This window comes from Protopterus annectens, chromosome 1.part1, assembly GCF_019279795.1.
Source record: "Protopterus annectens isolate FY-2018-M chromosome 1.part1, PAN1.0, whole genome shotgun sequence".
Taxonomy (NCBI): domain Eukaryota; kingdom Metazoa; phylum Chordata; order Ceratodontiformes; family Protopteridae; genus Protopterus; species Protopterus annectens.
Genome location: NC_056726.1, coordinates 789,792,756 through 789,819,471, shown reverse-complemented (window position 1 = coordinate 789,819,471; position 26,716 = coordinate 789,792,756). Strand labels below are relative to the sequence as shown.

At 42.7% G+C, this 26,716-nt stretch overlaps 1 protein-coding gene across 2 annotated transcripts in view; it reads left to right on the top strand.

The window, feature by feature from the left end:
- EPG5 (ectopic P-granules autophagy protein 5 homolog) overlaps positions 1-26,716 on the top strand; it is a 2,535,958-nt gene that overhangs the window by 877,045 nt on the left and 1,632,197 nt on the right. For both annotated transcript variants that reach the window (XM_044078183.1, XR_006365599.1), the window contains exon 15: positions 4,904-5,026. In XM_044078183.1, coding sequence (XP_043934118.1) covers positions 4,904-5,026 — 123 coding nt within the window. The remainder of the gene's footprint in view (positions 1-4,903; positions 5,027-26,716) is intronic.

The following is a 26,716-nucleotide window of genomic DNA, read 5'->3' as shown; positions in this document are numbered from 1 at the left end:
TGAAATACCCTGGCTTAAAATAAACCCTGAAGGCATCATGGAATAAAAAACGCAGAAATATGACTGAACATCTATTCCAGATAACAAACAGCAATCAAAGGAAGAAAAAAATAGCATATTCCTTTTAATAACAACAGGATTATCGAAGATGTTAGAAACAGCTGAAGCCGTGTGGTACTGAGGCCCTGCACTCATATACAAAGTCTGAAAAAGTACCAAGCAGCAGGATGTCAAAAAGAAGAAAATAATATGGACACCATAACAACTAAGACCAAATGCTTGGTACTAGCCTCACCGGATAGAGATAAAACCCCAAAAAGACAAAGGACAAATAAACAACCATAAAATACTAAATTTACAGGCAAAACCAAGGCAGACCAGCCAGCTAACCTGGAAGACATTAAAACTGCTTTATTATCTATTCAGCAAGCAATACAGGAACTGTCTTTACAATTTCAAACATTTGGTGATTCATTTAACCAAATACTAACTAGAATGGAAAAATCTGAGGCAAAAATACTAGAAAATGAAATAAAAATAGACTCTATTGCTCAAAGAACTGATTCCCATGACAAAGATCTGCAAAGTCTACAAACAAAATAACAGACCTTGAGGCAAGGTCACGAAGAAATGAAATAACATTATCATCAGAGGAATCCCTGAAACTGTGTCAAATAATAATCTAATACCAACTATCAAACTCATAGTAAAATCCCTGCTGGATGACCCTGAATAAACTCAGCAAGTGATAATAGAGAGAGCCCACAGAGCTCTGAGAGAAACACAATCATCACTGAGACCAAGACCTGTGTATATTAAAATATTAAACTACCAAGATGTAAATAAAATCCTGTTTGAAGCCAAGAAGAAAGGTACACTCATAGGTTCATACGCAGGTACTAGGCTATCGGCCCAAGGGCCTAAGTAAGCCTAGCCAACAAGGTTCCCTGGCTTACGCCACCTAAGAAAGTTATTTTCCTGTGCCCCTGTCGAGTAGAGCCACAGAAGTGATCCCCAGGATGTATTTCTTATATCCCATCCACTCATCAAGATTTTTCTTGAAGAGTGCTAATGAGGAACTTTGCTTATAGGTTCATAGGTAGGTACTAGGCACTCACCTGGAATAATAATAAAATTTCCTTTGCTCAGGACCTTCCCATCCAGATAAGGCAAGCAAGGCAACTTCTGTTTCCATATTGCAGGTTTCTGATAGAAAAGAAAGTCAAATTCCAGATGAAATATCCAAATCAACTAATTTTCAGTGTTAGAGGTTAAATAACATGGTCACTAACCCCAAAGAGGCAAAGTAGACATTCCTATGTGTTTTCAAGCAGATTCCACCTCCAGAAATGAAATAAAACAACAAAAAAGTTGCAGGCGTCCCTCGAGTGAAAAACTGAATACATTGTGACCATTTTGAATGGGATTTAACCCTGAGAGCTTCCCCTTACTGTCTAGGCCCTTAAAAATGAAGCCACGAGGAGCACAGGAAAGGGAACAGAAAAACGGGTAGGAACCAAAATTCAGCTGCCATTTCCAATGCGCGATTTATAGGAAGGGTCCACCTCCTGGGGCTCTGGTATGCATAATCATTCCCCCTTCGACCTCAAGGGCTCCACTACAAACTAAAAATTACCTGGAATGAAGATGAAACAAGTTTAAGAAGTTACTCTTGCCATAGACACCCATAAATCGACCTAAACAAGCTGATAAGGTAAACCAGACTGAAAGATGACCAGAAACCTGCAAAGCAAGAATCTGAAGAATGAGGTATGATTTTACCAAAACAACCAATAAGACTGTGAAGCTCTTACTAAGACATATCATAAACAATCCAGACTTTATTTTTATTACTACATGAGAGACTGTCAGAACCAGCCTATCTTAAGGATGTATGACAGAAATAATGATGTTTGACTTGAATAAAGATAAATAAAGTGTAAATGCATTTTAGAAAAGGAAAATACAAGAACACAAAAATATAGACTAGACTTAACTGCAGGAAACGTAAACATAATATAAATATGTAGGCTTTGGCAGAATATATACCTGGATAAGTCTGAAAACATTTTTTTCCTCTCTCTCCCTCCTCCCATTTTCCTACCTTTCGATTATAGTTGCCAGTAACGTTTTTTTTTTTCCTGGAATCTGCTATAGATTGGCACAGAAGTCTGTCTAGGCACCAAAGTAGGGAAAAAACTGTTTAAAGGAGAGAGGACGGTAAGAGAAGAATAAGGAAAAGGGAAATGTAACAACACAAATCTGGCTTAAAATTTATTCTACATTGTTGTATATCTTGTTATAGCTAACTGAGGGTTTGAATACTAACATGTTGTTTAACAATGCATCATTAAAAGGAATAAGCTGCATGCTAAAAAGCTATAAGTTCTGGGCTGTAACCTTAACACTATAATTGTATAATAGTTTTTAGGAAGAGACTAGGGATGTTTCACAGCAGTGTTTTTTTTAGGGAACTAGTTTGTTAAGCTTTGTCTGTAGTGTATATAGTAACGTAAGGGGGCTAACATGCTTTCAATCTATACACAAAGAGAAAACACAACCAAAGATCAGAGGGGAAACTAAAAGTATACGCTAATTTTTCACTTTATTCCCCCTTTTATTGATGGTACAGTGGGTAGGCACAAGGTAGGGATGGGAATAGTTAGATGCTTTCCAAAAACACATATCAACATCACATACAAAGACCATAAAACCAAACTAGCATACTAACATACAAGTCATGTAGAACAAACATACTTAACAAATAAATGTGGGAAATAGAGATGTGGAATGTTAAAAGACTCCAAAATAAAGAAAAAAGAAAACTATGATGCATCTTAGCCTGAAAACCAAAGCCAATCTTATATTAATATAAGAAACACACAATTACAGAACAGTGGACATAAATTGGGGAAAAATGGATAAGCCAAATTATAGCAACAGGGGGTAAAACAAACAGTGCTCGGGTTGCCATAATAATTAAAAATCAATTCCAAGACAAAATATTTGAGACTAAGGCGGACAAAGAAGGAAGATGGTGTTACATAACATTTATCAGCCCAGGATTACCAAAACCCATATTGGTGCTTAATCTATATGCTCCCTGTAGTAACCAACATCACTTTTTTATGTCACTTTACCCAATTCTAAACCAACTTAAAGATCACTACCTAATAATTGGGGCTGACTGGAACACATATCAAAACCCAGAAAAAGACAATTCTAACCCGATTAAAACACATAATAAACAAACCACAATAGTTCCAAATGAACTTAAACAAGACTTTAAACTATATGACCCTTTTAAATATGGAAATAACGAGAATAAGTCTGGGAAATTCACATTCTACTCGCAGTGCCACAAAATGTGGTCAAGAATAGACTTCTTTTTAATTTCAGACATACTCATTAACATGAATCCAACAACAATTATACACACTAGATTTTTCTCGGATCATTCCAAAGTCACATTGTTTATCAACTGGAACAAAAAACTGTACTTAGCTAATAGAGGTCATAACTGGTCATTGAATCCTAACCTGCTCATCAAAACAGATGTAATAAAAGAAGTTGCAAATATCTCCAGATCCCAAATCCTAATCGACATAGAATAGGCTGCAGCCAAATCACAAATCAGAGGAACATTCATCAAAAAAGCAGCATATTATAAAAAAATGCAACTAAAAGAGGAGTATACATTGAAAGGGAAAATAGAACAACTGGAGAGAGAACTACTAAATAACCCTAAGAGCCAAACTGAAGTTGATTTCCTAAAACTACAAAGAGACCTATGTATGTTAGAAACCAGAAATCTGTCATTTTTTGAGGTATGAATGTTAGCTAATTACGCAGAGGAAGCCCAAATATCATCCAGAGCCTTGGCCAGAATCATCTCTCAACACAAAACCACCTCAAATATATCAGACATAAATTACAAGGACAACAACTACACAAGAAATTTAGAAATTATCAAAGTATTCAAACAAATGTACTCTCAAATCTATGGAGAACAAACATTACAAACCTCTTAAGGACGATAAGAGAGCGTTTTCTTAAAAAATTAAAATTCCCTAAACTAGATTTAGATCAACAAAAAAATTAACGGAACCTGTTTCCATCAATGAGATAAGCACAACAATTAAACATTTAAAGTCACATAAGGCCCCAGGACCGGATGGACTTGCGTCAGAATTTTATAAAGCTTTTACCCCTAATTGCTAAAACTACTGTACTATGTGCTGAACTATATAATAAATACCAACATATAAATAACAACATAAATGATATTCACTTCAATGCCTCCAAAACTATTTTCATACTAAAAGAATATGCAGACCCCAAAAACCCATATAGTTATAGACCCATCTCCCTTTTAAATATAGATACAAAGATTCTGACCTCAATACTCGCAAATAGATTAAAAAACCTGATGGGAGAAAAATCATTCACACCACAAAGACAGACCAGCGACAACACTCTAACATTGGATATATATATATATATATATATATATATATATATATATATATATATATATATATATATATGATATTCATTTATAACTAGGTAAGGAAATATATATTTGGATATGTGGACTCTTTAACCTAATGAGTCAGCCAGCATGTTTTGAGGAAGTGGGAGGGGAAATGAGTAGCTGGAGAAAAAAAAACAAAGTCACAGGGAGAACATACAGGCTCCAAACAGTCACAGGAAATCAGACTTGAACTCTGGAACTGTGAGGCAGAGAACTTAACTGAGCCATTTTGCTTTTTTATAATATTGGAGCAAACATTGGTATACACTTTTTTTTTTTTTTTTTTTTTTTTAATATAAGCTGTTTTGAATTACATGAAATGTATTTTATTGAAGGAATAGTTGCTCATATTATATTTCTTTTTTTAAGACAGGGGGTTTGAACCTTGACCACAGTCTTCATTTAGAAGTTGGTTTAATGGTTCTAGAAGCATACCAGAAGTACCTTACTGACAAGCCGTATGGAGGATTCATCTCAGAAAGCATAAAGCAGGTACATTACAGATCCTTCCTATTGGCATTTTAATGTTTTCTTTTTTTTGTTATTCTTTGCTGATTGATTGTATTGTAGGGTATCACAGAACTGTAGTCATTAGCCATCTTTTTCATTCTTTTGCATTCAAAGTACCTTGTTGTGTGTGTGTGTGTGTGTGTGTGTGTGTGTGTGTGTGTGTGTGTGTGTGTGTGTGTGTGTGTGTGTGTGTATGTATGTATATGTGTGTGTGTGTGTATGTATATATATATATATATATATATATATATATCTGTGTGTGTGTGTGTCTGTGTGTGTATATAGATAGATACATTAGCACAGTGTATAGCATTGTGGTCTCACAGCAAGAGGTGCCTTAGTTTGATTCTCTGCTGGGGTGTCTTCTGTGTGGAATCTGCATTTCCTCCTTGTGCTCGTATGTGTTTCCTCCGGGTGCTCCAGTTTCCTACCACATTCTAAAGACATGCAGTAGGTGGATTGGACACTCTAAAATTGGCCATAGGTATGAGTGTGTGTACGAGTGTGGTGTGGAAGGCCTACTGTGGTAGGGCTAGACATCCGGTGGTTTAAACCTTGGCTCTAGATGATTGTCACTTTTGAAATTACACCCCAACCTCATGTGCAGAAATGGGCAAACGAGTTATGGATGGATGGAAGGATATATATATTTAACATTTCTTGCTGCATGAAAAAAGCTGTGGAGTGGGTACTGTATGCTGCCTTGAGATGCTTCTTTATGAAGCTGCTGCCATCAGGACTTCGGGAGATGATAGTTTATAAAATGTTTGCATATTTGTTTTGAAAAAGGGGAGAAGGTGATTATTTCTAGCTGTTGTCTTAAGCTCTTAAATGCATTTTTTCTTAATCCACTAGTGTTTACATACTAATGGAGAAGGCTGTGTTACAAAACCAACATGTATCAGATATGGGGAGATCTTACTTTAAATACCCTCTGTATTGGCTAAGAGTTGAGATTTCCTTTCCTTCCTTCCTTTCTAAGATCCACTTTTAGCTTTTCTAAGATCCACTTTTAGCCTTGAAGCCGTACATTTTGCCCCTTCTTCCACCAGCTGATATCATGGTGTAGTGCTGTCCTAAGAAAGAATTTGCAATTCTCTTTTTCTGCAACTTACTCACTTTGGGTGCCATTTATTTGTCATTGAAAAGTTTTGCATATTTGAAGCATAAGAAACTTAAACTAAATCCTTAGCCTGGATTCCTTCTTTAACTGCATTTTCTCCTGTGAGAATCAGACAACATGGAGCATCAGATGTGCTACTGTGCCCCCAAATGGGAAAAGAGAATGAGCAAGTGGCTGGAGGCCTGTCTAATTTCTCACATTATGGTAGCATTACAGTCCGACTTATATGGGGACTAGTAGGAGGGCCCCTCTAGAAATCCTGGGCAAGAGCCAGAACTAAGAGAAAATGTAAGGGATCAAGAAGCCAAACACCAACCATGAATCAGTTTTTTTCCCCACTAAGTTCATGTTATATTCCCCCCTCCGCAAACTCTCTGCTTTCCCTTGATTAGTAAGGAATCAGTCTTGTTCTCTATGTCTGCTGATGTTATCAAGGAAAGTATAAGCACTTAAACAAGTGCATGGGTCATGCAATCCCTAACAGAACCAAGATGCTATTCTCCAAAAAAAGGTAGCCAATCTGGTGGTCCCCTGCCATAAACAAACTCTACAACAGAAGAAAGAAACTGCTGCAAAAGAGAGTAAAATCCCATGATTGGAGGAACTCCCTGGTCAGCCTCAGTAAGAAGCTGAGATCTCTCATAAAATCCTTGAAAGCTAGTTATGAAAACAAAATCGCCACTGATTCTAAAGACAACCACAAAGCATTCTATAGCTATGTCAAGAGTCTCAGTGGCAACACTCAGATCTGCTCTGAGTTACAGCACAATTGCACTAAATATACAGAACCAACTGATATTGCCAACATCCTGGCAGATAGGTTCTTTGCTAACTTTACCCCCCTCTCATCCCCTAAAGGGCCCATCTCTATACCGGAAGAATGCAGAGTTCCTGTAATCACGGCTGCACAGGTAAAAAAAAAAAACACTCTCCAAAGCCAAGAACACAGCATCCATGGGACCTGACAACATCCCAGGCTGCGTTCTACATGAACTACAGAACAAACTGGCACCCCACCTAAGTACCATGTTCAATCATAGCCTCACCTCAGGCTTTGTGCCCACTGAATGGAGCACAGCGATGGTTATCCCACTCCACAAAGGGGGAGCCACCACGGACCCCGGGAACTACCACCCCATTAGCCTGACGAGCCTGGTCTGCAAGGCTATGAAACGTATCATCATGGAACTTATAAACAATGACATTGGTAATCTCCAAACTCTGGACCCCACCCAGTTCAGGTTTGTAAAAGGCAGATCATGTCTCCTAAACCTGATAGACTTCTTTGAAGTGATCACCAAAGTCGTAGATGAGGGTAAGGCGGTTCACACAGCCTATCTAGATCTCGCCAAGGCTTTCGACACCATTCCCCACACTGGAATTATAGATAAACTCACTAAACTAGGTATAAATCCCTATGTTACAGGATGGGCTGCCAACTGGCTCACTGACAGAACCCTCACTATGAAAGTAGCAGACAGAACCCACACTATGAAAGTCGCAGACTCCAAATCCAACTTCAGACCAGTGACAATTGGAGTACCACAGGGTTCAATCTTGAGTCCTCTCCTGTTTGGTATCTACTTTTCTGAAGTACAGGCTAACACAGAAGGTCTTTGGCTAACGCAGTTCGCAGATGACTGCAAACTAGGAGCCATAAGCAAAACTCCTAAAGATGTGGACATCCTACAAAAGGGCCTCACTGAGACAGATGCCTGGTGTCAAAGCCATGGCCTCAAGCTCAATACCAAAAAGTGCATTGTCATCCCTTTTGGTAAAATCTTTGTACCGATGAACTACCACGTAGGTGGTAGTCTACTTAGCACTGAAAGTGTGATAAGAGACCTTGGGACACAGGTGGACAGTAGTCTCTCCTTTGATAATCACATCGCCATAGTAGTCAGGAAATCCTTCTATGTGGCACACCTCATCACAAAAGGTTTCTCATCCAGGAAAAAAGAGGTCATTATTCCCCTCTACTCATCACTCATTAGACCCATTAATAGAGTACAACGTCCCTTTTGGAATGTACCTCACAAGACATAACTGGAAAGGCCGCAGAAATGCATCACAAAGAGGATTACTGGCCTCAAACTGATGCCCTACGCAGACCGTCTCAAAAAACTCCAGGTTTACTCGTTTGCATATTGCCTACTCAGAGGCAATCTCTAACTAACATACAAAGCTATGTCCAACCCAGAGCTGTGAAAGAAATCCCAATACCTCCAAGCTACATGCTGTAGGGACCTAACCTTGTCACCACAATAAGCAGAACATGCTGGAGGGATAGATTCCTGTCCCAGAGACTTCCCATACTCTGGAACAAACTTCCTATCTGTATCAAACAAAGCTCCTCATTAGCACTCTTCAAGAAAAATCTTGATGATTGGATGGGAGATAGGAGTTTTTAGGACGGACATCCCTCAAAAGGAAAAGCAAAACACTAAGCATGTTTCCCCTGCTCTTAACGATCTTCAGCGTGAATGGCAGGATTTTACCCAGGAATTATTTAATGCACTGATGGCCTTTAAGCCTCCCCAAAGAGTTTCTCTGCCTACTCCCCCTTGGTCATCTACCTCATTTAAGTGAACCAGAGAGCAGGACTCCTCAGAAGAGGAATTGGATTCTGGGGAAGAGTCTTTGGCATATTCCTCTGTGAAGGAAGATGCTATTAGCCCAGATTCTCCCTTGGAAGAACTGTCCTTTGGCGATACTATTTCTCGTATGATGTAATTTTTTAAATGTACTGTTCTCAGGTTTCTGATATTCAAAAGAGGTATTATGAGCTCTTCCAGGTGGAGACCCCTCAGCCATGTGCTGTACCTCCAGTGTTGGCTGCTCTTTTAGATACCTTTTTACAGACTATGTGGTCCCGGATTCTCAACATCCAGCCTCTAAGAAACCTTATAGATTTTACAAGGTCCTTCTGCAGACCCTGCTGTAGTGTCTGTTTCTTCTGATAAACTGTCTAATCTTTTGCTTTCTCCTTAATTACTTACTTCAGACAAGGACAGTAGAGCTATAGAATGGCTAGCCAAAAAGGTATATACTCCTGCCACCTTGGCCTTTTGGGCTATTAATTACCAGACTGTTATGACTGGGTATTTTTCAGCCCTTCTTTCTCGGGCTTCCCAAGCTGTCTCAGATATCCTTGATTTCAAAGGGAAGGCCTCTTAGCCCTCTCTTTACCAGGCTGTATTTTTCAAGTAGCTCGCTACTCTATAAAATGTTGTTGTTATTCAACTGATGCCTCCCCTAGGACTGCTGCTTTTAGTTCTGTTTTGAGAAGTTACTATTGGCTTCATCTCCAGCATTTACCTGATGATATTAAGGCTAAATTGTTGGATGATCCTTTTGACAATAAGAAGAACCTGTATGGTTCTGCGGCTGCTGAGCTTTTTAATTCTCTTTAGGGTTATGGGTAAGGCGTGCAGGAATTGAAGCATATTTTTGTGTCTCCTATTCCTAATTTCCAGAGGAATTATCCATCTGAATCTGCCCGTGTTCAGAAACAGCCTCGGCCTCCTCCCAAAGGCAAGAAGGGTTCTAGGTGAGTTCCTCCTGCTTAGTCTACTCAGACTTCTCCTTTTCAGAAACCTCCTTTCAAGACCAACCAGGTTCTGTCTGACTGTTTGTTTCCCCTTTTCTTGAGTCAGGTTCCCTTATCCCTTCATCTTTCCCTGTTCCTTCCTAATTGATTAAGGGTCCCTCAAGACTCTTGGGCTCTGTCCATCATCCATCAGGGATGTTTTATAGTATGGAAATCCCTTCATGCCTTTTTGGGCATCCCTCACCCTCCTCAGGAACAGCTTTCTTTCTTCCTTCCCAGAACTGCTTCACGGCCTTTTGACACAATGTACCACTCAAGCTGTGCTCCTTCCAAGGAGGGGAAGGGGGTTTATTCCAAAATGTTTCTGGTTCCTAGGAAGGAAGGCACCTGGAGACCCATTCTGGACCATTCTGTGCTCATCACTTTTCTGAAGATCCCTTCCTTTTGGATGTTATCCTTTCAGACTGTGCCCCCCCCCGTCTTTCCTGGTCTCCCTGGATCTTAAGAATGCTTATCTTCACAACATCCCAATTCATCCCCTTTTCAGGATGTTTTTGGATTTCTTTCTTTTTTCCTTGCATTTTTAGTTCTCACCTTTGCCCTTTGAGCTTTGTACTGCCCCAAGGGTATTCACCAAATGCCTTGTTTCTTTGATAGCTCTTTGCAGGATGAAAGAGGTGCAGATCTTTCCTTATCTGGATGAACTGCTCATTCAGGCTTTCTCCCCCAAGATCTTGCTTTGGCACCTCTAATATATTATTTGTCTCTTACAAAGCCAGAGGTATACAATAATCTTCCAGAAATCAGCCTTGGTTCCTTCACAGGATCATGTATTTCTTGATTGCAGGCTCCAGACCATCCCTATGCTGGCTTCCCTTCATTCTCCCAAGGCTCTACTCTAATCACCTTTTTGCAATCCCTTCTTCCTCCACTGGTTTCACTTACAGTCAGGGAATTTCTCAGGGTGCTAGGATTCATGGTCTTCACCATTCTACCTCTAGCCAGACTTCATATGAGAAAACTATAGTGGTTACTAAAGTCAGTATGGCTCCAACACTGTCATCCACTAGATTTTCTAGTCCCTCTTCTTCCGTGCCTCAAGCACAAGCTTCAGTGATGGATTCATTAGCTGTCTCTCAATACCAGGACTTCCTTTTCAGCTTTCATTTCTCTCTCAGGAACTTTTCTCAGAGGCCTCAGACATGGGATGACGAGCCTCTTTCAGTTCCCTCGAGTCCAGGGTCTCTGGCCTCCTCATCAGAGATCAGACCACATCAACATCAAAGAGATAAGAGCTCTCTTTTTCGCCCTTCAGATCTTCCATTCCCTCTTTCTTCCAGGGGCTCCCAAAATCTTGACCGACAATACCACAGTGATGTGGTATATCAATAAGCAAAGGGGTTGGGGTATGATCCTACCTTCTTTGCAGACTAGCTCTTCAAGTTTAGAATCTAGCTGTCCAGTATCTGGTGACTCTTCATGCTTTATACTTTCCTTCAGGCAAAATATAGTGGCATTCTCTTTGAGCAGGTCCAAAACACAGGCTCATGAATGGATGCTTCACAGAGATATGCCTCTGGACATTGTCCTTCAGTGGGTACTCCTCAGATCTTTCTGCCTCACATTAGAGCAGACAGATTCCTCTTTTTTGCACCAGAGTTCCAAGTTCTGTGTCTTGGAAGATGGATGCCCAATCTCTTTCTTAGAAGGGAATGTTTCTCTATGCCTTCCCTCCCCTTCCTCTGATTCCAAGGGTCCTGCTCAAGAATAGAGCAGGATTCCCCCAAAATCTTGATGATGACTCTCTTTTGGCCAAGACAGCATTGGTTCCCCCTTCTTCTACACCTATCCAGGGGCAGTCATCACAATTACCTCATAGGGTGGACCTACTCACATAAGACTAGGGGTCTCTTATTCATCCTCACTTGTCTGCACTTCATGTGACATCGTGAGTGATTGGATTTTGATCCCCCCTTTTAGGCACTTTTGTTTTGAGGATGTGCTTAGTGTTCTGCAGGAGGCCAGGAAACCCAGTACCAGAAAATCTGATGTGTCCAAATGGAAGAGATTTTCTGTGTGGTGCCTTGCTCATAACCAGGATCCATTTTCTGTGAAAAATCCCTCTGGATGTCCTTCTTTGTCCCTGTTGTAGTATTTAAATAGAAGGGATCTTATGCCCAGGGCCACCCAATGCTCGGCCAGTATACCAAAGCCTAATGATCTTGTATATGCCATATGTCCCACTCATGCTCCTCACACAGAAGGTAGGCCATAAAAGAGATGTATGGATGCAGCTACCCAGAACATCTTTGTCACCAGTTCAAACACCATTAGTGCTAATTGGGCTGAACTCCTTGTTCCTGTATTAAATAACTAGCTGCCAGATAAGTGCCCCATAGGCTTGTTTTTTTTTTCCTTTCTTGGTCTTGTATTTTGTTTTGCTACCCAAAGTTCACGTCATCCAAGAAGGGAAAATGTCAGTGTGGGAGGCAGATTCCCCGTAAGGATTATTATGAACAGTGTCTTTTTGTTTGTGTGTTTCCCATGGCCATACCTCTTGTAGTATCTGTAAGGCGTTTGTGCCTAAGACACTCAGAATCTGTTTGTCTTCTCTGGCCATTTATCTTGAAAACCAGTGGCATAAACAGTTAGCCCATGGTACCATGGAAGAATTCTTTAACCTCAACATACTCCTGCTGGGTAAGAAGAAGGCCAGGAAGTCTCTACTGCATTCGTTAGCTGTCCAGCCTCCATTAGACAGGTAATAACTACTTGGGTCATTTGATGTCTTCATCAGATTACTGTGCCACAACCCCCTTCAAAGGCCAGCATGGATCTATCTTTTTGCACATCCTCTGAGGCTTTGCAGGTGTCTGCTGCGGACATCGAGGGGGAACCCTGGTTGATTATCTCAGAGGGTCCTGGAGGAATTCCGCAGAAATTGGTCATGGAGGAGGATCTGGGTTCTCTTATCGAATCTTGCCAAGGGTCAAAACCTCTGGTATTTGTTAGAGCTGATGTCCCTTCCAAGAAAAGACAAAAATTGAAGCATATTCAAGTCTGTTCTAAGGATCCTCAAAATGAATGGCAAGAGTTTTCTCAGGGCTTGTTTTCTGCCTTGATGGCCGTAAAGCATCATCAAGGGGTTTTGGTACCTGCTCCTACATGAACCTGTACCCCTTCTAAAAGGCTTAGGGAACTGGATTCCTTGGATGAGAATTCAAGTGTGTCATGGGGGTATTGGTCCTATTCTTCACAGATGCCTTTGCCTTTGCTTTATGGTTCTGATGCGGAGTAGTTAATTAGCCCTGAGCCTCTTTTTGAGGAATTGTCCTTTGGGGACACAATTGCTAGGATGATTGAATATTTTAAGTGAGATTCTTCTCAATTGTCTGATATTCTGAGACGATATTATGAACCTAAGCCGTTCCTCCTGTGTTGGCTGCCTTGTTAGACACTTTCATCGCTGCTTTCAAGTCTCCTGATTCTCAGCCTCCTGCTCCTGAGAAGCTTTTAAAGGCTCTATAAGGTTCCTAAAGATTGTCCATTTTTATTTAAATGTCCTGCTGATCCTGCTGTGGTGTCAGTCTCTTCTGACAAACCTTCTAAACACTTGCCGTCTTCCAAACTATTGCCTTCTAATAAGAATAGTGGGGCAGTGGAGGCACTTGGTAAGAAAGTTAACACTGCTTCTACTTTGGCCTTTACGGCTGTGAATTATCAGACCTACATGACAAGGTATGCTCTGGCCTTGATTGCTCAGGCTTGTTAGGTTATTTCTGACTTCCCTGATTCTGAAGGCAAATCCTCTGCCTTATCTATTTTAGGTTCTGCTTGTTAAGTGGCTTGACACACTATTAAGTGTAGCTATGATGCTGTTGATGCTTCTTCCAGACTGAGGCTTTTGGGTCTGTCATAAGGCATTATTCTTGACTTCATCTCCATTCTCTGCCTGAGGAAATTAAGGCCAAGTTGTTGGATGTTCCTTTGGATAATTCATATATTTTTAGGACTGCTGATGCTGACCTGTCAATGTTCAAGAGAAAGGAAAAGCCTTGCAAGACTTTAAACATATTTTTGTCTCTCCTATCCCTAAATTCCAGATGCATTATCCCTGTAGATCTTTTCTTTGCAGGGCAGGAAGGGTGGTAAGCGGGTCCCTCTACTAAGGCTTCTCAGATTTCTGTGACGCAGAAGCCTCCTTTTATCTGATAAGCCTGCTTTTCTTTCACAGCCTCCCTCTTCTCGTAGACCAGGTTCCTTTGTCCTTTCAGCTTTCCCTTTGTCTTCCAAATTAGCATCTCATCACTTCAGGCTTTTGGGTTCTTTCTGTCATCCATCAGGGTTACTTCATGGCATGGAAGTCTCTCCTCCTTTTTCAGGGATTCTTCAACCTCCTCAACAGCAACCTCCTCATTTCCCAGAGGTTCTAGGGTCCCTGGTGAACCAAGGAACCATTCAGCCTGTCCCCCTTTCCCAAGTGAGAAGAGGTTTTTATTCCAGGATGTCCTGGTTCCTCAGAAGGAGGACACTTTGAAACCTATTCTGGATCTCTCTCTGCTCAACACCTTTCTCAAGGTCACTTCTTTTTCGATGGTTACTCTTCAAACCCTGTTTCCTCTTTTACTACCACAGGCTTTTCTGGTGTCTTTGGATCTGAAAGATACGTAGCTTCATATCCATATTCACCCTCTTTTCAGAAAGTTTTTACGTTTCTGTGTCTTCCATTCATTTTCAGTTTTCCCCATTGGCCTCTCTTCACAAAGTGCCTAACTGGTATTATTGCTTTCTGCAGGCTACAAAGCATTCAGATTTTTCCTTATCTAGATGACCTGTTGCTTCAGATGCCTTCTCCAAGTCGTCTGTTGCAAGATCTGGAGTACACCATCTCTCTTCTTCAAAGTCTGGGGTTCATTATCTGCTTCCAAACATCTATCGTAACTCCCTGTCAGGATCATTTGTATCTGGGATACAGGATTCAGACAGTGCCAGTGTTGGCCTCCCTACCATCTCCAAAAGTTTTGTCATTGACAGCCTTCTTTCACTCCCTTCTTCCTCTGACTGCTATGGCAACTAGGGAATTTCTTCAGGCTCTTGGATTCATGGCTTCTTCTATTCCAATGCTTTCTCTTGCCAGACTGCATATCTGGAGACTTCAATGGTACCTAAAGTCAAGTTTGGCTGCAGCATTGTTACCCTGTGGATTTCAGTGTACCTTTCTTTCCCTGTCTAAAGAAGGAATTTGAGTTGTGGATTTAACAGATGTCCTTCAAGGATGCATCTGCAATCCTAACAAATGGGTTGTCCTGTCGTCAGGCAGCCCTTCGGTCGGCCGGATTCCAAGGTCTGGGTCTGGCCTCGGCTGATGTCGCACTTCACCCGACGTCATAGCGGCAGTTCTTCGGGTATAAAGGTATCAGCCGACGCCATTTTCCCCAGTCTTTTTTGCTGCGTGGCGCCTGAAGCAGAAGCTGTTCGCAAGTGCCGGTCGGTCAGAACCAGAGATTACTACTACCGAAGACTTCTAAAAAGCTAAGTACCCCGTTGGGGACTCTTTCTTGCCTCAGCCGATGTCAGAAAAAGTGAATAACTGTTTAACTTGTGGGAAACAAATACCTCATAAAGATTTCCACTCTTACTGCCTACCTTGTTTAGGCCCAGACCACGACGTAGCAGCTTGTCTAGCATGTGCTTCTTTCAACCGACGGACGCTTAGACGTCGGTCGGAATTTGCTGAGGAGTTTTTCGGCTCCGCTTTTGCTTACAATATGCCATCGGAAACTCTGACTTCGCAATTAACTAAAAAGCGCAAGGAAAAGGACCGACACTCGCGGTCCGCGGTTTCGGCCGAAACCGCGGTTAAGTCAACCGCGAGTGTCTCGGTTTCGGCTGAAACTGAGTCCACGGTTCTTCCTTCGGCCGAAAGCTTGCCTCCTACCGAGGCCTCATCCAGCATGGCTGAATCTGCTACTGAAATCCCACCTGCTCTTGCAGGTTCACAGGATTTATCTGATACTATACCTTTAGATATATCTACTCCTGCACGTGGAGCTGCTAGGCCCCCTGCATCCATGTCGATTAAGGCTTTTGCCAGGGCTAAAGCAGCAAAATCTACCAAAACTGTGCCTGCTAAGACCCCCTCTCACAGGCCTAGCTCTAGTTCTCAAATGCTTAGTCTAGCAGAGGATCTCATTTCTTTGATCCGGGGATCCCAACCTCACCCTGACAGGGCCTCTCACCCACCTCCAGAGAAGAGGCCTAGAGCAGAGCCCCTGAGCCAGTTTCTTCAGATTACTCCTCTGATGATTCAGATAATACAAACCCTCCAGAGGGCCCTTATTCTCCTTATGAGGACTCTGATGCAGAAGACTCTATTCCTTCTGCCTCTCCGCCTGAGGAATTTTCTTTTGGGGAAACCTTGCATGCTATGAGGGAACAATTTCAATGGCAGGGCCAGGATTTTTCAGACTCTAGGAAAAGGCTTAGGACCTTTTGCATTTGCCACAGCATAGGCCTTTAGCCATTCCTCCAGTACTTACTGTTGTGGATGATGCATTTAATGATGCTTGTACTGCTCCTGATTCTCTTCCTCCGGCCCCTGCTAAGCCTGACAGGTACTGCAGGGTTCCGGACACACATTATCATTTGTATAAGGCTCCTTTTGCAGATCCTGAAACTATCTCCCAGGGACCCAAGGCTGTAGCAGCTACCTTTGCCAAAAACCCCCTCCCCTCTGAAAGGGAATCTAGGGCCTTAGAGAGATGGGGTAAAAAAGTTTACACTTCTGCTACTCTTTCAGCTAGGGCCTTAAACTGTCAATTCCACATGATTCAGTATCAGGAATTTATGTTAGATCAGTTAACTAAAAAACTGTCCTCGTCTGAACCATTAGACAAAAAATCTGTTCAGGAAATGGTACATAACGTTCAGCAGGTCAGTAATCATTCCTTAAAATGCGGCTATGATGCACTGGAGGCTTCCTTTAGATCAGCTATGACTGGTACAGTGATCAGAAGGCATGCATGGTTAAAAGAGCAGTCCTTACCAGACCATGTTAAATCAAAGCTCCTAGATGCTCCCATGGATAAGCTCAATTTGTTTGGCTCCCCTGCACAGCAGGTGCTGAAGAAGGTGGAAGAGAAAGCAAAATCTGTCCAGACAGTCAAGGATTTCTTACAGGTCCAGCCTCCAAGGTTTAGTAGGAACTGGCCTTCCAAGAATTGGTCCTTTCCAGACACCTCAAGAGCTCAGAGAGGCAGGAATAGGCACCCAAGAGGCAGGGGTCAATCCAGAGGTGCCTACAGGGGACGTCAGTGGCAGCCTAACAACCAGCGAAGTACTGCCACAGATCCAGCCACCACCACTTCCACAGGACAATCGCAGTGACTTGGCTCTGAGACCGCCTACCAGGGAACAACTAGAAGCACCCTTAGGCGGAAAGCTAGCCTTATTTTCAGTAAACAATAAACAATTGACAATAAACAATAAACAGTAAACAATAGACCAAGGTTACAGGTTTCACTTCCATACTCTACCAAGGAAGAGAGGAATGCCAAACCTACCTCCAAATCAGAAGACAAAAGCTCTAGAACAAATACACCACTTACTAAGGATGAGAGCTATAGAAAGGGTACCGTCTATGGAACAAGGGAAGGATTTTACTCCAGACTTTTCCTGGTGCCAAGAAAAGAAAACCAATGGAGACCTATTCTCGACCTGTCCGCTCTAAACACATACCTCATTGTTCCAAAATTCAAAATGCTGACCCTACAGCAGCTTCTTCCCATGCTGGGCAAGGAGTCTTGGCTGGTAACTCTAGATCTCAAGGAGGCATACCTGCACGTCCCCATACGACCAAATTGCAGAAGATACCTCAGATTTCTTGCAGGATCAGAGCATTATCAATTCTCAGCATTGCCCTTTGGCTTATCTACTGCGCCCCGAGTATTCACAAAATGCCTGGCATCAGTAATTGCTCATTGCAGGCTTCAGGGAATTCAAATTTACCCTTACCTGGACGACTGCCTGTTACAAGCGGACAACAAAAACAAATTAGCAAAAGATTTGAAAAAGGTCATTCATCTACTGCAAGCCCTGGGATACACAGTCAGTATAAAAAAGTCAAGGCTGATTCCATCCCAAAGGATAACTTTCTTGGGTGCAGAGCTCGACACATCAAATCAAATGGCATCCCTCACAGCAGAAAAGCAGAAGCACCTTCCTCTCTATTTCATGGCATTAACAAAGCAGAACCAGCTAACAGCAAGGAAAGTCCTGCAAGCCCTGGGTTACATGGCATCCTGCATAATATTGATTCCACATGCCAGACTACATATGAGAAAGTTACAATGGTACCTAAGGAATTTATGGTCTCAGCACAAGCACAGCCTAGAAACCCAAATTCCAATAATTCCATGCCTGAAGCAAGAATTCCAGTGGTGGGCTCAGGCCTGTCAATCGAACAAAGGGCTGCCCTTCCACAGCACTCAACCAAGCCAGACTATCACAACGGACGCCTCAGACCTCGGTTGGGGGGCACACATGCTGGACAAGTGCATACAAGGCTTATGGACTCAAGACCAGCTGAACCTACACATAAATCAAAAGGAGATGCTGGCAGTAAAACTGGCAATTCAGACATTCAGACCATTTCTTCGACAGGGTCAATTGCTGATAAGGACGGACAACACCACAGTTATGTGGTACATCAACAAACAGGGAGGCACACATTCATACCCTCTATGCCGGATGGCAATGGACCTCTGGAATGTGGCCCTGAGCTTCAACATTCAGTTACAAGCAATATTTGTACCAGGAAAAGAAAATATACTAGCAGACATCCTAAGCAGAACTACCACGGATGCCCACGAATGGATGCTGCATCCAGACATCTTCAAATCCATTACAGGGAAATGGGGACTACCAGAAACAGACTTATTCGCATCCCCACACAACCACCAATTGAAAAAATTCTGCACGAGGGCATACCACCCACTTGCTTGGAAGCTGGACTCCCTATCTTTCAGTTGGAAAAACCTGACAGCATATGCATTCCCACCTCTTCCTTTGATGCACAAGGTGCTATTGAAGATCAAAGAAGACCGCCCAAGGATCATCCTGATAGCTCCAGACTGGCCGAGGCAGCATTGGTACCCATTACTGAGGAGCATGTCTCGGGAACAAATATGGCCTCTGCCCCTAGTTCCCTTACTGTTAACACAGAACAACTTCAAAACCCTGCATCCAAACCTAAAAACACTGCAGCTGGCTGCCGGGAACATTGCATAAGACAAAATAACCCAGATTTATCTCAAAGGGTTAAAGACATTATCTTGGAGGCTCGCAGACCCTCAACAAGGAAAACTTATACAGCAAAATGGAAAAGATATCTCATTTGGAGTGCAGCAAAAGGAGAAAATGTGTCACTGGTAAACATAGCTAACATCCTGGAATACTTGGCAGAGCCTTTCCACAATGGCCTGTCCTATTCTTCCATTAAGATTCATGCATCAGCTATTTCAGCAGAATACAACATGGACCCTCCAGTCTTCTCACATCCTCTACTCAGGCAGTTTCTGAGAGGAATTAAAAATGTAAAACCACCAAGGAAGCCACCATTGCCCGCATGGGACTTGAACTTTGTGCTAGAAAAGTTGACACTCCCTCCTTTCGAGCCAGCAGCAACAGCAGAATTACAGTACTTATCATGGAAAACTGCTTTCCTGCTTGCAATCACTTCAGCAAGAAGGGTTTCTGAACTACAGGCATTAATGGCAGTACAGCCCTTCCTTATCTTCCATCAAGATAGAGTGTCCATGAGAACTAATCCTACTTTTATGCCAAAGGTGGTCTCCAGGGTATCTTTAAACCAAGCTATCCACCTGCCTACATTCTTCCCCAACCCACAGAACAGGGGAGAAAGACTATTACATACCTTGGATGTACATAGGCAGTTGCGCTACTACCTGGACAGGACCAAGAGCAATAGAAAAACTGACCAGCTACTGGTAGCATATGCAACAGGAATGGAAGGAAAAGCAATTTCAAAACAGACAATCTCTAAGTGGATAGGAAATTGCATTAGATTTTGTTACTCTTACCATGGAAAGACAACTCCAGAAAACATCAGACCTCACTCCACAAGGGCTACAGCCACTACTACAGCTTTTTACGAGGAGTGGCTACCAAAGACATTTTAGAGGCTGCTACTTGGAGCTCCGTGCATACATTTGCCAAGCATTATAATCTACCCTTATACTCCAGATCCCGAGCAGGTTTTGCCACTGCTGTTTTGCAAGGGATCTTAACTCCACCATAATCTTATTATTCCTCCTCCCCCAGTTTGGCTATGGTATTCTACCCATTTGTTAGGACTGCAGATGCATCCTTGAAGGACATAGTACAGTTTTGTACCTACCATAAATGTAGATGTCCGAGAGGTATGCATCTGCAGTCAGGATTACCCTCCCTCCTTCCCCTCTGTGGTACTCCTAGGGTATTTGCCCATCTTCTAGCTAGCTGGCGGAATCTATTATGGTGTATTTGTTTGTATATATGTATATACATGTTTATTTTTATTTGCTCTCTCTTATTTGGAAACTTTTACATTTATGCAAATTTAGCCTTCCTAGAGGGCACCTGGCATCTGGGGCAAGAAACACTGAGGAAAATGGCGTCGGCTGATACCTTTATACCCGAAGAACTGCCGCTATTACGTCGGGTGAAGTGCGACATCAGCCGAGGCCAGACCCAGACTTTGGAATCCGGCCGACCGAAGGGCTGCCTGACGACAGGACAACCCATTTGTTAGGACTGCAGATGCATACCTCTCGGACATCTACATTTATGGTAGGTGCAAAACTGTACTTTTTCTCTCAACCCAGGCCTGTCCTTTTAGCCTCCCTTCCCTTCTCAAGAACTGTTCACTGATGCCTCAGACATGGGGTGGGGGGGCTTCTTTGGGTAACCTGAAAGTTCAGGGTCTCTGCCCCCCCCCCCCCATCAGAAGCCAGACCATATCAACATCAAAGAGATGAGAGCTCTGATTTTGGCTTTTCAGGGTTTTCACCTCATGTTCTGTCCAGGCCCTTTGTAGATGTTACAGAGACAACACTACTGTGATGTCGTATGTCAACAAGCAGGGAGCCAGGAAATCTAACTTCCTCTGCAGGATGGCTCATCAGACTTGGGAAGTGGCTGTCAGTTAACTGCAGACTGTCTGGGCAGGTCCAAAAATGGCCTCATGAATGGGTGCTTCACAGAGACATGTTTGTTGACATGGGGTATTCCTCATGTAGATCTTTTTGCTTTCTATCTGAACAGGCAGCTTCCTCTCTTCTGTTCCAGAGTGCCATGCCATCTGTCATGGAAGAATTACCCTTTAATTTTCCTTGGAAGGAGATTATGCTTTATGCCCTGTTCCTCTACTTCCAAGAGTCCTGAAGAAGATTCAGCTGGACTCCCCAAAAATATTGCTAGTAACTCCCTTTTGGCCAAGGCAGTACTGCTTCCCCCTCTTAATGCATCTGGCTAGGGGCAAACACCACAAGTTACCTCATCGGTTGGATCTCCTCACACAGGACAAGGGGTCTCGCATCCATCCTCACTTGCCCACTCTACAACTGACACTGTGGGTGATGAGGTTTAATCCCTTTCAGGCACCTCTTTTCAGAAGATGTGCACAGGGTTTTATGGGAGACAAGGAAACTCTCAGTCATAAAATCTTATATGTTCAAAGAGAATAGATTTTCTCTCTGGTGCCATGCTCATAATCAGGACCCTTTTTCATGGGGGTCCCTCTGATCCTCTTTTATTTGTGTGAGCTGCTCCATTCTGGCATGGCCTGCTCTTTTCTGAAGGCCCATTTGTCAGCCATTTCTGCTTGTCTGCTCTTGAATCCTTCTTTGGCTTTTCATTTTGAGTTAAAACTATTTCTTAAAGGAGTCCTGCATATTAGGCCTCCAAGGAAACTTGTACCTTTTTGGGACTTTAATTTTGTTTTGGAAAAATTGGCTCAGGTTCCTTTTGAGGCAGCAGATTCTGTATTTTTACAGTTTTGTACCTGGAAGAATGTTTTGTTGCTGGCTTTTACTTCTGCTCATAGAGTTTCTGAGCTCTAGGCTGTTATGGCCATTTCTCCTTGTTTTTTCACAGGGACAGGGTGTCAGTTTGTACTATTCCTTCTTTTATGCCCAAGATAGTAAATGTGTTGATCTTGAGTCAGTTGGTACAACTCCCTTCCTTTTTCCCTTCTCCAGAGTCTGCTAGTGAGAGTGTCCTGCATACCTCGGGTTTGCACAGACAGCTCAGGTACTATTTGGATAAAACTAAGGCTGTTCATAAATCTAACCAGCTTTTTGTTTCCTTTCATCTTAGGACATTGGGATTGACTGTTTCTAAGCAAAACATCTCCTCCTGGATAGCCAAGACCATTTACTTTTGCTATTTTTGTCATGATAAATCTTTGTCTAATTCTGTTAGAGCTAATTCTGCTCTGGCTGCTGCCTCTTCTGGTGTTTTTTTCAAGGGATTGGACACCAATTACATCCTTGCTACTTGGTCTTCAGTGCATATCTTTACTGAGCATTATAAGTTGGATATGATTTCTAGAGGGAGAGCAGGTTTTGTTGAGGGCTGTTCTCAGCCTTCCACCTCCACTTCTGTTGCTTGAGCTTTTTTACTCTCCCTTCTGTTTAGAGTACTGCAACAGTGATGAAGAACATACTACAGTTGTTTAAGATCTTAACCATAACATGTCCTTCTCTTCACTGTTGCATTATTCGCTCCCTCCTCCAACCTCCTTTTGTTTGTTCTGGTTTTTGTTTTAGATTCCTTTCTGGGTGAGTGTTTCCCCTTTTTCTTCTGCATTTTTTTCTTTCTAGATGTCCATTGAGTCTTTTGTCTTATTGAGACTATTCACTTCTGGGGCAATTCAGTTCTGGGTAGCTAGTGCGATACGTTCTGTGCAGGGAGCATTAGTGTGACATATGGCGTATACAAGATCATTAGGCTGTGGTATTCTAGGGCAATTCAGTTCTGGGTAGCTAGTGCGTACATCCCTTTTATGCCATACGTTCTGTGCAGGGAGCATTAGTGTGACATATGGCATTTACAAGATCATTAGGCTGTGGTATGCTGGCCGAGCGTCTGGCTGCCTTGGGTGGGAGATCCCTTCTGTTCAGAATTCTTCCAACAGTGAAGACAAGGACATCTACTGTTATGGTAAGATTTTACACAGCAGTACTTTCTTATTTGTGTGAATTGCTCCATGTTGGGTTAGCATATTCTGTTAATGCTCCCCTCTCAGCTATTTCTGCTTGTCTGCCATTAACTCCTCCTCTGACCTCTAGATTTGAGGTCAAGCAATTTCTTAAAGGCATCCTTTATGTCAGGCTGCCTCCCAGGAACCCTATTCCACTTTCCTGGGACCTTAATTTTGTACTTGAAAAAATGCCCTATGCTCCTTTTGAGCTTGCAGATTCAGTTTCCATACAACATTGTCCAAGGAACACTGTTCTTCTTTTGGCCCTTACTTCAGCTATGAGAATATCTGAACTTCAGGCTTTTATGGCTGTGCCTTCTTTATTGTTTTTTTTTCACAGGGACAGGGGATTCTTCATACTAATCCTTCTTTTATATTCAAATTAGATTTGTCTCTTAATCAGTGTATTAATTTGCCTTCCTTTTTTCCTTCTCTGCAGTGTGCTAGTGAGAAGTTTTTTCACACCTCAAATTTGCATAGACAGCTCAGGTATTATTTAGCTAAGACTAATGATATTCACATGTCTGAACAACTTTTTATTTCCTTTCATCCCAGATCTGTAGGGTTGGATGTTTTTAAGCAAACTATTTTCTTATGGATCTCTAAGGTGATTTCCTTTTGTTACACTTTTCATAGAAAATACTTTATGGCTCTGTAAAGGCTCATTCTACTAGGGCTGTGGCTTCCTGTGGTGTTTTTTTTCAAAGGATTGGATACCAGTTCCATCACTGAGGTTGCTAGTTGGACCTCTGTCCATACCTTCACTAAGCATTAGAAACTGGATATTATTTACAGAACGAGAGCCAATTTTGCAAGCGCTATCCTACATGGGTTTCTTGAGGGCTCTTCTGGGCCTTCTTCCTCCCAAGTTTCCTCTTGAGCTTTTGTATTCTTCCTTTGGTAAAGAATACTGCAGCAGTGATGTGGAAGGACATAGTGCAATTGTGTAAAATCTTAATGTAGCAGTAGATGCCCTTCTCTTCTGTGTTGCAGTATTTGCACCCACCCCCTACCCCTTCTGCTGTGTTCTTTTTCTTTTTTCTCCTTCTGGATGCACCATTCCTCCTAATTCTTTGGACTGTTGTTTCTCTTGTGGCTTTTCAGATGTTCTTCATGTTTCACTGTTGCAGCCATCACATTTGGGTTATCCCTGCCAGGGTAGCCCTCGGCCGGCCCGAATACCAGAGGCTTAGTATTTCTGCGTCGGTTGCTGTTGCTTGAGGACTGATGTCAGGTCGTCAGTAGTATAAAGTAAGGCAGCCAACGCCATTACATCAGTCTTTCTTGCCACTGAGCCCGAAGTAAAAGCAGTTTGCACAATTGCCGGTCGGCCGCTACCTGAGTTTTCGTCTCCAAATTGAAGTTGAAGTCTTCTAAAGCTAAGTACTCCATTGGGGATCCTTTTTTCTTGCACTAACCAATGTCAGAAAAAGTTAACAATTGTCTCACATGTGGAAAGCAAATACCACACCAAGACTTCCACTGTTACTGCATCACTTGTTTAGGCCCAGACCACGACGCCCCCGTTGTCGCTTCTGTGCTTTGTTCAACACCAGAGCTATCCATCGTCAGGCTCTTGTTGTAGCCAGATATTTTCGTTTACAGTCTTCGAATTCCGATATGGCTTCGGTAAGCCATCCAACAGCAGATCTTCCGAAAAAATGTAAAGATAAATACAGAGATAGACTGCACAGGTCCAAACCTACTGATGATGCCTCCATTAAGCTAGTCGTCAGTCCTCCAGTACTCAGTGAGGAGCTTTCGCAGCCCCTGATGCCCACTTCTGTTGATTCGCAGGCCACTACCAGGACCCCTTCGGAGTCCGGTATGCCGCAAAACTCTTCTTCGACTAAGAATCCTGCGGTTGTCTCTACCTTGGATGGGTCCGGAGCCGCTGAGCAGGCACTGGCTTCCGAGGAAGTGCTTTGCACTACCGAATCTCGACACAAACCGCCTTCTTTCGCAACTACCGTTCTTTCAAAAACGACTGAGTCTCTTAGGCCCAGGGTTTGAACCACACCCATGACAACCCACTCTCAGGCGCCTGCTACCTTGCCTCAGTCTCAAATGCTTAAAATGGTAGAAGACCTTATTATGCTGATCAGGGGAAGCCAAGCTACCCCCTCAAAGAGGAAAAGAAATCTGTCCCTTGTAGTTTTGTCTGAACAAGAGTTAGATGAATCTGATGCATCTGACTGTGAAGACATGCAGCCCCTCTCCACCTATGAGGATTCTGATGCAGAGGACTCCATTCCTTCAGCCTTTCCCCTAGAGGATTTTTCCTTTGGGAAACCCTGCATACCTTTAAGGGATCATTTGCAATGGGAGAGTCAGGACTACCCTCAGTCTAAAAAGAGACTCGGGGAATTCTTAGATCTTCCACAACACAGATCCTTGGCCATCCCCCCAGTCCTGGATGTTGTGGATGATGTTTTCCTTGAATCCAGCTTGACTCCTGATGCCCTACCTCCTGCTCCCAGAAAACCAGAGAGGTACTATAGAGTCCATGACTCACACAAATATCTTTTTAAAAATCCAACAGCTGACCCTGAGGTAATTTCTCAAGGGCCAAAAGGGATTAAAACAATCTCTTCTAAGAATCCCACACCCTCAGACAGGGATTCCCGAGCATTGGACAGATGTGGAAAAAAAGTATACACATCAGCTACTCTTGCTGTCAGGGCACTAAATTGTCAGTTCCATATACTGAAATTTCAGCAACATACCCTGGAACTCCTTAAACAGAAAATGTCTTCCCTTCCTGCTTGGACAGAATCTAAAGATTTACAAGACATAATGCATTCTGCAAGCCAAGTAACTAAACACACTTTGCACTGTGGTTTTGACACTCTAAAAGCTTCTTGCAGGGCAGCAGTAACTGGATCTGTCATTAGAAGACATGCATGGCTTAAGGAACAACCCCTGCCAGACCATGTCAAATCTAAATTGTTGATGCCCGCTTGCACAAAGATAACTTATTTGGCACTAAGGCAGAAGAGGTCTTAAAAAAGATGGAAGAAAAAGCAAAATCTATGCAAACAGTTAAGGATTTCTTACAAGTCCAGCCCCCTAGGTTCACCAGGCATTGTCCCTCCAAGCACTGGTCCTTACCTGCTCGAGTAAACCAGCCCTGTCAAGGCCCCATGGAAGCAGACCCCCCCCCAAACACCAGCCAGCCTCAGGGAATGCAGAGATCTAAGCAGTGGACTACCTCCACTTCAAAACCAGAGAGTTCTAAGCCATCCCCTTTTGGTAAGAACTCACAATGACTCACCTCCTCCCCCTTTGCCCACCTTCACTTACCCCTAGGACAAAAACTCTAATTTCACTCAAGCACCTGGGCCACCATAACCAAGGACCAATTGGTTCTGAACATTGTGTCTCAGGGATACAAATTTTCCTTCCATACCCTTCCATCCCCAAAACGGTTCCCAGTTTTACCACCAAATCAGTAGGCAGAGGCTCAAAAGCAAATCCTTTCCCTTCTCTCTATGAGAGCAGTAGAGCAAGTTCCTGCAAAACAGATAGGCAAAGGCTTCTACTCCAGACTTTTTCTGGTTCCCTGAAAAGAGGGCACCTGGAACCCCATTCTTGATCTATCAATTCTAAACATCTTCCTGGTGATCCCAACATTCAAAATGCTCACCCTCCAGCGGCTGCTACCCATGCTCTCCAAGGATGCTTGGCTAGCCACACTAGATCTAAAAGAAGCCTACCTCCACATTCCAATCAGGGAAT